Consider the following 14,106-nt stretch of genomic DNA (forward strand, 5'->3'; position numbering starts at 1 on the left):
TTAGATCATTCAAAAAGTATTTACTGCACAATGCACCAAAGGACTGGCTGGCGAGACGCCAACCTCCTTGGAGTTACATAACCACTTTCACATCTCCCCCCACCCCCTGCCCTCCCCCGCGGGCCGCTGAGCTGCTAACCGACCGGCAAACAGAAGCTGTGGCCGCGCCGGTTACGTATAGCCTGGTACCTTATTCTGGGGATTCGGCGTTTCTAACGCGATTTTGATTGTGTATGCGCGGGAAACTGTTTTATGAGTAGGACTTCATACATTTTCTAGCTATAGGAATAGGGTAGGGTAGTGAGAATCTGGGGGTCACTAACATAGAGAAGCTGAAAGAACTAACGAGAGGTCGTGTAATGTCAGTCTATAGCCATCCAACGTTAGTAGGTACTTCGAAAACGTCGCGAGGACGCCTCGAATATGGTTCCACCTCTGCTTTGACTAATTTACTCGCTCTTAATAGTCTTAATACTGTTCTTGTTTTACTTAAATGTTTGGGTGTAACTGGTACAGTGGAAGTCTTGTTGAAAGTAAGACTTTGAACTTTGTTCCGGTGTCATAAAAGTTCAATTTGTTACGAAGAAGGCCTACTTCCACTGTAATGCCAAATATACCTATTGTTGAGGACTGGAAGAAACCGATCAACTACTCATTATTTAATTATTGGATAATTTGTTTTTGTTTTATTAAGGCCATTACGTAATTCTTGTCAAGCATTACACCTTATCAAGTAATCTTCTTTAAGTTGTAGCTCGTATTATTTACTTATAGCGCGCTTTATTTTTTCGACTCTAAAGTCGAAGGCAGGATGGATGAAGGTACAGTTTGATCCAAACAACTTGTAAGTTCCTGAAGTGGCTGCGATTTCACTTTTGTGCTTTGTCAAACATGGTCAAACTAAACAACTGTCAATCTTTGAAAGAAATAATGTACTTATTATAGGCAGTTTATTAGTTTGACAAGGTTTTGTACCTTCCAAGTGCAATCGCAGCCAAATTCGGGGGAACCCGGGGTAAGACGGGGTCGCTAAGGGAAAATGAAAAAAAAACAACAGGTATTTATAACCACAACGTTATCAATTATTTATGTCTAAATTGACTTATTTTAAGAAATGTAAAAAATGGGAAATAAACCATCTTGCCCCGTGTACGGGGTAAGATGGGGTAAGTATACTATGTGGGGCACAAAACATATAAACAACACTTCTTCTGTGTTTTTATCGTCAACACCAGCACCAGCAGTGTGAGCCCAACGCCTGCACCTTTGACATCCGACCTAGTTTTCCTTAGATTTAAAGTAGGATCTTTGATATCCTCAAGTAGAGGTAGACACACTCATCTTCGTTGTTATTCTTCTTCTTAGGCAGTATCTGCTTTGTCTTTTTAGCCAACATCCCTGTAGCCCTTTTAGAACCCTTCATCAATGTCAAATATCGGGTTGGAGAAAAAAAAACTTAACCAAGCTAGATCCGTCCTATCTTGCCCCTCCAAAAATACCCCGTCTTGGCCCACGTTATATTTTTTTTAAAAATAATTCATAAAAAAATACTTTCAATTTTTCACATATTTAAACAAAGCGTAGCAAACCTTAAATAAAAACACACAATTATCAAAAATGCCACAGTTTTACTTACTGTGTTGTGACGTTGTTTTTACCGGTCAAAATAACATGGACACTACGCAAAAACAAACAATTGAGCTAACACAAAAAACGCACGCGCTCACACCTGCTGTCACTCGCGCACTAAAAGTCAATCAGTCTTTTTATTGGCTCATTACTCAGATTCCTAAGATGTATAGTTTTGCATATATGTAGGTGGCCCTGTCTTACCCCGCGACCCCGTCTTACCCCGGGTTCCCCTAGGGCTACGCTATAGTGGAATGTAAATGTATCCAGGGTGTTACAAATGCGATATAATAACCCGAAAGACTCATAGCATGCCCATAACCTAAATCCATCCATCCACAATACAGGATGTTAAAAATGATTTTAATAAGCAGAAAGAGGTTTATTGCTTCTAAAAGATGAACTTTAAGTGCAAAAGTGGTCCAAATTCACCCCCTGAGTACACTTGCCCCTTTCGGCTTAATTAGTATAAGGATATACTTAAGTACTTATACTTACCATTTTTGCAATAACTTCAATAAGTACACGTAGTCAAAACCAAGAACCTAGGACCTTACAGTTCTCCCATATTAATAATGCGCATGCAAATCTTCGCAAACTGTCGTATTCCCGGAAACACCCGAATCATTGAATCGTAAGAGCACTTGCATTTTGATCCTTGTTCGAAAGAAATAGTAGTCAATATCATGTGACACATAATCGAAAACAATTTGGGCGGTCGGTGGCTGTCACCGATCAGTCAAGGGTCTCAAGGTCAAGATCAATATTACTTTTGTGGAATTATAAAGAGCTGCAATTACACATCGTTCTTGTTATTTTTTTCAAATGTGAATTTAATTTCAACTTTAATTATTTTTGACAATGCCATATTATGAGGCACATTTAAGAATAAAATATACGTCACATTGATAGACTTCACTTTGCCAATAAAGCCACACCCAAAAGACCAAGTTTGTAATTGTAATATTATTGTGAATGATCAGCGCTGTAAATACTTTTGAACTGAGATTTTAACGTAAACATTTTTATTAATGTGAATTAATCAGTGCTGTAAATACTTTTGAACTGAGATTTTAACGTAAACATTTTTATTAATGTGAATTAATCAGTGCTGTAAATACTTTTGAACTGAGATTTAAATTTTTTAATATAAACCTGTGTTTGAAATCTATTTCTCCTTATAATATAAACCTTGTGTTATTCAAACCTTCTTTCATCCATCTTTACATCAGCTTCAGTAAGACACTTGAAAAGTACCTACTGTAACATTTTCGAAGTAAATTTTAATATTATGGAATATTATGAATTATTGAATCAAATTTCGTTACTGATAAATCAATTATCTCTTTTAGCACCAATTACATAATTCTACAAAAATTTCATGAAGAAAATGCACTTAACCACTCTAAATACATAATAGTTTTCTAACGCTCGGGAATACGACCGTTGCCGAACAATGACGAAGATTTCTATGTGCATTATCAATTTTGGGGAACTGTACTTTTAATTATTACTTTGGTTCAAATACCTTCCTTCAATAGATATACTTATTTAAATCGGTGGATTGAAATATATATAGCTTTTGCTGCAGACTTCACGGGTACACCCGAGTCCGCGTTGTTCTATGAGGCTGCACGAACGAAAACAAGAAACGATTTGACGATGAATTGTGTTTTCAGAATAGATACAGGTTTTTACAACTATAATGCAGCGCCATCTAGTGCTGAGTAGCAACACTTATCTTACGTCTTGACAGTTGTATATAGGTGGCAGCACACAATGTAATGTTTCCTTTACGCTTACTTAAACTGTAATAAAGCGCTATCTAGTGCTGAGTAGCAACACTTTTATCATTTGACACTTGTATATAGGTGGCAGCACATACCGCTGAAATGTTTCCTTTACTTTCTAAAAATAACACTAGAGTTCGTTTGAGGCGCTAAAATTAGTTTTTAGACATTTGACAAAAAAGATGGCAGCGATCGCCGACTGCTGTCCTTCGTATTTACTGTGAAAATGGCGCATTATGTGATATTCTCACATAAAATAGTAATTTTAAGTGAAAAATTAAGTGCTGGTGCTTTGTGATAGTGTGTGTGTTTTTTATGAATTACTGTGATTTTTGTGTGTAAATAAGACATCGACTTTCATCTGGATATTGGATTACACATAAAACTAAGGTATTTACGCCTCCTACGCATGTTAAATTCTTTGGATTATTATAACTGGGTCATTATATTTATTTACCAACTAAAAATCACCTACACATCTTAGATATTACATAAGTATGTCCACTTTACGCAGGGTCAGAAGACACAGACTTTTCATCTCAATTTCCACTTGGAAAATATTTTATTTTATACCATAAAACCTATAGAAAATACTCAATAAGTGATACTCCACATTCATGCACTAAGTTATCCACAAAGGAACAGTTTAAAGTTGTTTAGAGAGCATGATAAATGACATCAGCAGGCAATACACAAGATCTAAACTTTTGGAGCATGAATCATCGGTCAGACGTGTTTCTGCTCAGCCGTAATTTTTTTGTCGAACAAAAAAAAACTTTTGACTTACTTACGATAAAGTATGGTAAACTGTGAAATGATAATGAACAAAATATCATAACACATGATGAAGAAATTTATTTTTGGCTATAAGTCCCCCTTTATGAATAAACCTGTTTTATAACTCTATTGTAACTTTAACTTAGGTAGGTACATGTGTACAATAAAGTGTTGATAAAATAGATGGTTTATAAAAATTATTAAAAATTGCAAGTAAATTTTCTATGTACGGTGGCCTGCGCCTAAAAGTATACAGGCGGAGTTTTTAAAATAGCGATCCCTGATGATGAAGGGACCAGCTACATCTGTTATAAATCCGGAGATGTGTTGTGTGTGATGTGTGTAGCAGTGGTGTTTATGTGGATGTGCTTGAGCAGCATGTGAGCTTGAGATCGCTATTTTAAAATCGCCGCCTGTATACTTTTAGGCGCAGGCCACCGTACATACCCTACTGCTTCAACCAAATAAAATATGCAATATTATTTGATTGTTATAAATTAACATTTCATTCCATGGTGATAAAAGTATTAACAAGCATGTATTCCGGGAAATTATGCTCTTGGTTTAGATGGATGCGTTCCATTGAAGCTTCTGCATTTCAAAGTTGATAATTAAAGGATAAACATAATTAAAGGATTATTCCCTATTGCTGTCTATCTGCCCAAATTATACTACTTATTTTTAGACACAATGTATTTCTGTTGGAACTGTAAAAATACAAAACATCAACTGTGGAGTGATCACTTCGGGGTGTTTTGTCATAAAAGAGTCATAATGTAGATCTGCATCATTTGCCCTAGTAGCGCCTATTTAGATGCTCATATTTCTTATGATAACACACTGATAATCAACCATTTTCTCTTTGTACTTCATATTAAAATTAACCTGAATATCATACAGACAGAGATAACTGTGAAGAGTTTGTTTGAGTACTTGGTAGTGAAAAAACAATGCACAATTAGATAAATATAAAATAAAAAAATTGCCCTACTTTTAAAACTTTGGCCATGTAAAAGTTTTGTGAAAGGGTCAAGGCATTTATGATTTCCTTTTGTTAAGCATATTATAAAGATTCAATAAATCACAAATACCGCAGTGAAATGTAATTTCTCTTAAAAAATATCTAGACCAAAATGTAAGGTATGAGTATGAGGTACTTAAATAATTTTTTCCAGCAGTACAATATAATTACAATATAAATATGTCAATTTATCCTACAATTATTACCATTACAACTACCCAACACAAATACCTATTTTTTCCTCTATTTTGCTATTTGTTAACATTATACCTCCAGCACACCATAAAATTAAATATCCTAAGGTTGTCTTGAAAAAATCGCTTTAAGCGATATGACCGCCATTTTTGTACATATTATATGTGTTAGTATTAGAGATGCCACGAATATTTGGCAACTATTCGGTATTCGGCCTATTCGGCCAGTTTTTTTTAGTATTCAGTATAATTCATTGTGAATAAAGTTTTTTTTTTCGGTATTTGTTCGTAAGAGACGAAATCGCCTTTCTTCATAAAATATACCAACAATACCTGCTTCTGAATGAGTAGACTCTCAGAGGTATTTTTTAACAAAATAACTGTATAAGATTTGGCTACTGTTTCGAGTAGATTGACCACCTTGTATGCATCTGCCGTACGATTTAGACGAGCAATCTTTAAATAAAACTACAACTCAATTAAATTATACTGGATAACCCGCCGAATATTCGGTATTCGGCTGAGAGCGCCGACCGAATATTCGGTATTCGGCCAAATCACTATTCGTTGCATCTCTAGTTAGTATTTAAGTTATGTAAGTAAATTTCATGTGTGTGTACAAATAAAGAATATTCTATTTATATATCACACCGGCCTTCCTCTTCCAACCAGTGCTTATGTTATTTTTGTGAAAACACCTAGGCAATTGTCATGGTCGGGATTTTTACCCGCATCACAGCCGTGAGAACTGCGTGCGTTAGTGAGCTGAATGAGCTACTGCCGCTCCCTACATAAACCCTGATTACACCTATCGAGTAGAGAAGACGAGACATTATCCTCGGCCGAGAACTCGGTCAATTGCTAGCCGTTCATTGGTCGAGGATCGGCTGAGAACACTGTCGGTAGGTGTAACAATTTAACAAGGGTAATACGATAAGATCCTTCAATATCTCGAGTCATATCTCCTATTCACATACCAGTCGAATCCATTTTTTCACATCGCAGTATCTAAATAGTGGATAACTCTAAAGCGTTGATGAAGAGGTGCTTACAAAATCAAAGGATCGTTACCCTTTGACAAGAGATCGTGCGCAAGTGTCGATCCCAATTCCTAACGATTGACCCAGTTCCCTGAAACTTATGATTAAGAGCTCAAGGAAATTCTTAGAAAGTGGCCCGGGTGGAAAAACTGACTAATAAGCTAGTTGTTTTAGACTGAACGGTGCCTCGCGGTGTCTTGTTGCTTGACTTTTATATCGTAATTTACTGTACCATAGAAATCTATTCCGACCGGATTTTAAAATACACACGCACTCACGCCTTGTACTAATGTACTCCCTTGCGGGGTAGGCAGAGGTGCATTGCTGCACCCACTTTTTGCCAAGGTGTTATGTTAGTCCCAATGTAATAGGGGGCGGGCCTATTGCCATTTTACGGGCACATCCAAGACCCGAGAACCAATATCTGTGTTTAAACAAATATCTGCCCCAGCCGGGAATCGAACCCGGGACCATCGGCTCAGTAGTCAGGGTCACTAACCTACTTATCCTGTGCGAAATTCATCGTGTGCGTGTGTTTATAGTGAACAGTTGAACACGCGGGTAGGCTTTCAGCGGTTAATTTTAAGGTAGGTCAATGGCCGATTCTCCGATAGCGATAGTGCGTTCAGCTTCATAAGTAGTGGCTTTACGAGTACAATTTTGTACCTCATCAAACTAACAAACCGTCAATATGTGAAGCAATAAAATGAGTTTGACAAGGTACCTACCAACTACTTTATGAAGCAAAGTAGGTGATAGAGAAGCAGTAGAGAAGCCATTGTCATTAACTTTTACCGACATTTCTACGTCACATGACCAATATTGTTTTTTAGTTACCTATCGGACAACATTCCCACAGCATACTGCGATCGTAATTGAGTAAATCGAAGCGAGTACTGTTAGGTATTAAAATACCGATGAAAAAATTGAAATTTTATTTGCGTACCCATTTTTATGGCTAGACTAAACGAGTTATATTGTGTTTATTTCATTCTAACTAATATTATAAATGCGAAAGTAACTATGTCTGTCTGTTACTCTTTCACGCCAAAACTACTGAATGGATTTGAATGAAATTTGGTATACAGATAGTCTAGACACTGAGAAAGAACATAGGCTACTTTTTTATCCCGGAATTCCCACGGGAAGGCGAAGCGAAGCTCGCCGGATCAGCTTGTATGAAATAAAACTATCCTACTGGCTTCTTTCGGGCTTTAAAGTTTTTTTAATAAAATACGGGTGCGACTATGACATTCACCAACGACGCACGTTCTTATGGTAAAATTAATTCATTAATAAATGTTATTCAAATCGGTTATTATTTAATATCTTATTGTTATTCGTAACCCTACAAACTATTCTTTTTTCCACCCTGTATACCGGTAGATAAGTATAGAAAAAACACTGGCCACGCATATAAACCAATTTATCAATCCGACATTGTTCACGAAAACTACCTATCTACGCACCACACTAGAATAAAACATTTTCTCGATCTCATAATTCTACGGAAAAGCACGATGAAATTTTTATTTTTATTCCTAAGGTCACCTAAACATTCCATAATCCGAAACAGCGTAGTGTGTGTGACATAGCACGCTTCCACTGGTCCCAATAGCAGCCTAATGCGAATAGTTGATTGGAGGTTATTCAACCGGTGTCCGGACAAAAATAGTGGCATCGCCCCGGCTTGTGCGCTCTTGCGCTACTTACGGTGGCCCAAGGCACTGGAGCAGCGGACCCCTCGAGGTGACATAGCAAACCGAAATGAATATCTTGGCAATACTTATTTGTAGGCCTATACGGAAGAGAATGATTGAAAGGCAGTTGAATTACTTGATAAAATCTACTGTCCACCAACAAGCACTAGGCCAGCGTGGTGGACTAGGCCTAGAACCCTTCCTTCATTGTAAAAAGACAGGAGCTCCAGCAGTGGAACGTAATGGGTTGTGATGGTGAACTAATGTTCAAACACTAATCTGTTGCCAAACAAAATCATGGTTATTACCACTTGTACCGTGCACCAGTCTCAGCCGGGATGTCTTCACCAGCCGGCCGGGCGGTTGCTTCCGGGACACGCTGAGACCCGAACTAGCAACAAAAACTTTGGATGCTCGTTGCCGAGTGTTTTTCTTATTTGTTTTGCTTTCGTGCGTGGGACTGAATGCGTCACTCGAATGATTTAACCGGGATTTGAGGTTGCCATTTACCCAATTTCGTTCTTTACACGAATCGTTTATACTTTATCCGATAAAACGGGCTGGAAGATGGCTTATGTTTTTACGGTTTTAGCTTTATTTAATGATACAGTAATTCACGTCGACGATGGCGTGCCGAAAATGAAAAATCGGCTGTAATGCGGCAATATGAATAGGATCACGACAATGTAGATGTGTGCTCTGAAACTTCCGTAGTGGTAGTCAAGAGAGTATTGACGTGGAGATGGATGTGGTAGTGGTGCCGGGCGGAGACGGCGTCACGCCGGCGGAGGGCGGGCGGCGCGGGCGGTATTTATAGCCGCCCGAGACGCCGCCGGCCCCAACAGAATCCCGCATGTTAATTGGCCGGTGCCGCATTTTTCCCAGCGTCACACACAACGCACCGACCGGTAGACATTGACATCTAACTGGCCTAGATACGAGAGCAGGCGCCGCAAGGACACCGGGAACCATGCTTGCCGCCCGTGAAAATAACAATCTTCCTAATGTTTTTATTGTGCCAAGAATCAACACGTTGAAACAAAAAGATTTGCAAGCAGAAGAAATATCGGTAACGAGGTGAACGAAAATAAAATGACCGAGTTGCAATATGAAATGAGTCGATGGTGTTGAGTGGGTTCCCTAATTTTAAATGTAGGTTCGTGGGGTGGACAAGTTTTTTACGTGGCTTTTATATTAATTCGGTGTGAACATTAATCATTCCAGTAATGGCGAAGGGCAGGCGGGGCGGCGAGGGTGTGATAACATGTCGAGAACTAATGTAACATGTGTGTTCACACCTAGCAGTCTCACTTTATAAATGTCGCAGGCATCTGGTTTAATCTCCTGTTTGATTGAACCGCTAGCCCGTTCATTGGATGACGCTATTCAGTTGTATGACTAGGCCGAACGTTGATTGTACAAGCGTCACAAAACGTCCAACTAGTTAGCGGATTTAAAATCAGTCAGGTGGTGAATAAAACAAATATGGCGTCTAACAGCGAACAGCTGACACAAAAAGCACTTGTATTGTTATTTTTTGCAAATAAATTAGCTTTAAAGTGCGTTATTTATGTTAAAATAGTGTCACAACATGGATTTACCTATTATTACACCGCCGGCGGATAGTTTCAAAGAAAAAAATGTGCTGAAACTGGATAATTATGAACAACAATATCAAGGTAAGTTTATTGTTATTGTTTAGTGAATTTGTGAGATGAGAGCTTTGTACTCGTAACATAGCCTTTTTGTTGACTCTTGTCTGGTCATGTTAATCCTAACGAGACATTACAAAGTTGCTATACTATATCCCATTTAACGACTTCGCTGAATAACGTTCAGTCAAGACGTTGGACGTTTCAGTCAACCACTTGACGAGTTCTTCTTTAGTCATTCAACTGAGTAGCGTCATCCAATGAACGGGCTAGCGGTTCAATCAAACGGGAGATTAAACCAGATGCCTGCGACATAAACATTCCAAAAGTATAGACTTCTTGTATGGATATCTCGTGTTTATTTAGCGTCGGAACGTCTATGCACAGTAAACAAATAAGTTTTAAACTAAGATCTAAAGCATCGCATTGTGATTTTGAAAACAATTTAAGAATGCGTTCTCTCGCTGAAGAACTCTTTAGAAGAATGGTATATTGTGAATGCCGCGTTCCATTATTTTGGTACGCATGAGCTATGCGTTTCAAAACTAAATAAAAGCGGTCGACATTTGCGTCCTCGGCGGCTCCTGGTTGGCAATTGAGGCACATTCATCACGCCCGTTTCCGACATTGTTGCTCCCGATTTCTTTCATCTCGCTTTTTAAGTGCTCCCCTAATCAGGAAATACAAATAACTTAGTCGGTGTTCGAAAGAGTCTCTGAACAATTTGTATCACTATGCATCTTGCTATGTCAAATTTGTTTATCCAGAAAACGTATTTGCTTTTCCTGAAAACCGTTTACGCCATATGGCACAGACACGTATCATTTGATTTCGTCGAATTGAAATCGCTTACGCCTCCAAATTCCGATAAAATATTAAAATAGAATGTTATGTAGGTACTATAGATACATGTATTCTTGAAATTTCCTTAAATATCGCATCATGACCAATGCTTCAAACGTTTGACTTATAAACGGTGGATATGAAATTGTTGCTCATAAGTTTTACATGTAGATAGCTTCATGCTATGCAGTGGCATGAATTAGAAGAGACCTATGTCAAGTGGACTGTAACATACTGCCAGCCAGGAAAATAATATTGGCGAAGTCATAAATGCACTAAAATAACAATACCCTACTGATATTTTGGATGGACGACTCATACTGACGAATGACGATGGCATGTGCATGGAAACATCTTACTTTGCACCCATTAGGAAACAAACTGCATTTTACATAATTACCATTCCATTACGTGCCACGTTACACTTGCAAGTGCTCTGAAAATTAATAAATAGCCATGTTTACACAGCTTCTGCGAAAGCCAATTATTATTACAATGCCTCTTTCCTCCAATTGTTAGGAAACGACACTTGGAACAGTATTTAACGTGTCGCCGAGTTAATATTGTCCTGATAATAATATGACGCAAACACCGCAGTCGCAGTATTGCGCACATGCAATTTTACGTTCAGGAACGCGGCCGTAATGTTCCTACATATTTTCCTCGTGAATCGCAATAAAGGGAACGAAATTGCGTTGCGCCGAAATTTGCATATACGTTCTGCTCTGATGGTAATACTGTGTCCGGTCGCACAGCACACCCGAGTAGATACTCAAGTATTGAAACTAAAAGCAATCGAAGGAACAGCGGTGATCCCGCGAGACTTTCATACTCCATTGGAAAGCGAGATACCCGTACGTGCGGCGACTGAGCGAGTCGGCCGGAGCGTTCCGCCGAGGCGCCAACCACCCCGCTCGATGCTCCATTAACTTATTAACATTCATTGGGTGCCAACGTGCATAAATCACACGTGCCCTCTTGGCTAGAAAACGGAATCCCTTGCCAGCTTATTATATAAAACGAGGTAGGCAGTTAGAGGTGGACATATTATCGTTTTAGTCCTAAGCTAATTGAGCGTCCTCAGATATGACACTGCTGAAGTGTTTCCCCAAACTGTCTCCAAGAATGTGTCTAGGTTAGGTAACATTAACAGCTCTATCTAATTTGACTCGGAGTTGCGAGCGATTTCGAACTGCATTTGTATAACTAAGGTGGTTATTTATGGTGGTTCTCCTGAGACAGAAAGAGACCCTTATCCGAACGGAGATTAGTTTGTAAAAATTGACGTTCATCAGAAAATGCTATATTTATACGATGCTTAAAAACATTTGACTTTTGACTTATAGGGGCTTTGTTTGTGTTGTTGCAGTCACAATGGTGGTGGGCGAGAACAAGCGCACCAACATCATGGACGGCATCGAGAACACGGGCGACGTGCGCCTGCACGACCACCGGCTCAGGCTCAAACAGAGGTAACGTACTGAATGCTGACAATGAGAGTGTTTTAAATAGCTTGCAGTTTTCATCACGCACGCGGGATTGTCCCGCACGCGTGACAAGCTCTAGTGTTCTTTTTATACAAGTATTCATTGTAACCCTTACACAGTCTGCCATAAATACGGGGCTATGATAGGTGGAACGCGCATTAAATTAGTTTATCGACGTCTATAACAGACCCGTGCCGCGGCCGCTGGATAGTTTACAAATACTTTGTAAAATATAGCATGAGACATATATGACGTTTGATTGACAGATCTCTATGGAACTAAAGTTGGTAAATACTGGTAAATACATACATTTGTATGGATTTGACATGCTCATGCTATTTTTTACAAAGTATAACTAGTTGGCGAACTTAAAGCCTCGAATTCACTAGGGCACAAGTTCTGAGACTGTTACAGAACATCTACGGTGCGTGTTCTCAGAACATTTTGGTAACATGTCGTGATACAGAAGTCGCGCACGCGTCCACACTCTGCAACAGCGGTCGCTAGACCTAGTAAAAAAATATACTCTATGCGCTAGACTGATGTCGCAGGATGTTCTGTCTCGCGAGCCAAAACATGGAACCTGTTCTGCGACACGTAGATGTCGCTGTATAGTCGCGTGCGACGTCGCAGAACAGAGCGCGACGTCGCGGCGACACGTAGACGACATGTGCCTAGACAGGTTCTGCGACAATTTGTCGCCTAGTGAATACGAGGCTTAAAAGCTAGCTAGTGAGCGATAAAGCGATATTCAATCGGATAGTTAGGCTTATTTTAAAATGGTCAATGACACGAAAGTAACACGTTTTTATGAACGAACTAGCTGTTCCCGCGCGCTCCGCTTCGCCTTAAAAAGTTTTCCCGTGGGAATTCCGGGATAAAAAGTAGCCTATGTTCTTTCCCAGGGTCTAGACCATATGTATACCAAATTTCATTCAAATACGTTCAGTAGTTTTGGCGTGAAAGAGTAACAGACAGACAGACAGACAGACAGACAGACAGACACAGTTACTTTCGCATTTATAATATTAGTTAGGATAGTTAGGATTACTAGAAAAAAAAACAATGACTCTGTAAAAGAGGATTGAAAAGGGAAAAGATTTCAGTGTGCATAAAACAGCCATAATTTTTAAAAATGCAATCATGGGTATGTTTTATTATTAAATATTAACAAAACTACCGGTCTTGATTTCATTGCTAAGTTCCATAACTATTCCATTCTTCCAAACTTACGCATTGTGTTTGGAATGTTTTATATTTTTCCTGTATATTAATGCGTACAATAGTTTTAAATATTTTTTATGACTCTGCTATGCATAAGGTCATGTAGTTTTAGCTATTGGTTTCAAGGTAAAATGGCGAACGGTTTATTTTGTAGAAATTTATTTCAAAACAATGTTATGGAATCTTAATATCTTAAACCCACACAGTTTATATTTCAGCGACACATTTTTGTTACTGAAAAATAAACTGTCAGCATAAGAAAGTATTTTTACAAGATTAATACTACTTAGGACCTGTAAAACTAGGTTTATGCATATAAGTACATAATAATATACTGTCGAAGAATTAATGACTGCATAGTCGAAACGATTGAAGTGATTTCTTAGTCCATTAGTGACTTCCCAACTCGATATCAAATTGTGCCAAATTATTCGTAATCTGCTATCCCAATGATTGCGTTAAAAGTCGCACCTCTCAAAATACACTAGGAAATATCAAGTGAGATATTTTTCGACACAACGTCAAAGCTTGCTATGTTTATTTTCGAGTATTTATTTTGGAATTAGGTCTAACACTTAAAATGTTACCTACTCTCCGTGTAATGACGTCACGCTTCGTTATTTTGTACTCTTTAATAGTATACATTATTAAAACCGCATACGATGTTGTGTTCGTCGTAGTTACGCTAATTTAGAGCTGATATTATGTGAATATAAAGCTGTTTGGTATCAGGTGCACAAATGACCCGT

General features: G+C 38.6%; 1 protein-coding gene across 1 annotated transcript in view; it reads left to right on the top strand.

Moving 5' to 3' along the window:
* Window positions 1-3,570: 3,570 nt before the first annotated feature.
* Window positions 3,571-14,106, top strand: part of LOC105385663 — a 35,775-nt gene continuing 25,239 nt past the window's right edge. The window contains exons 1-2 of the mRNA XM_048629092.1: window positions 3,571-3,809; window positions 12,016-12,118. Coding sequence (XP_048485049.1) covers window positions 12,021-12,118 — 98 coding nt within the window. The 5' untranslated portion in view covers window positions 3,571-3,809; window positions 12,016-12,020. The remainder of the gene's footprint in view (window positions 3,810-12,015; window positions 12,119-14,106) is intronic.

This window comes from Plutella xylostella, chromosome 22 (genome assembly GCF_932276165.1).
Source record: "Plutella xylostella chromosome 22, ilPluXylo3.1, whole genome shotgun sequence".
In the NCBI taxonomy this organism is placed as follows: domain Eukaryota; kingdom Metazoa; phylum Arthropoda; class Insecta; order Lepidoptera; family Plutellidae; genus Plutella; species Plutella xylostella.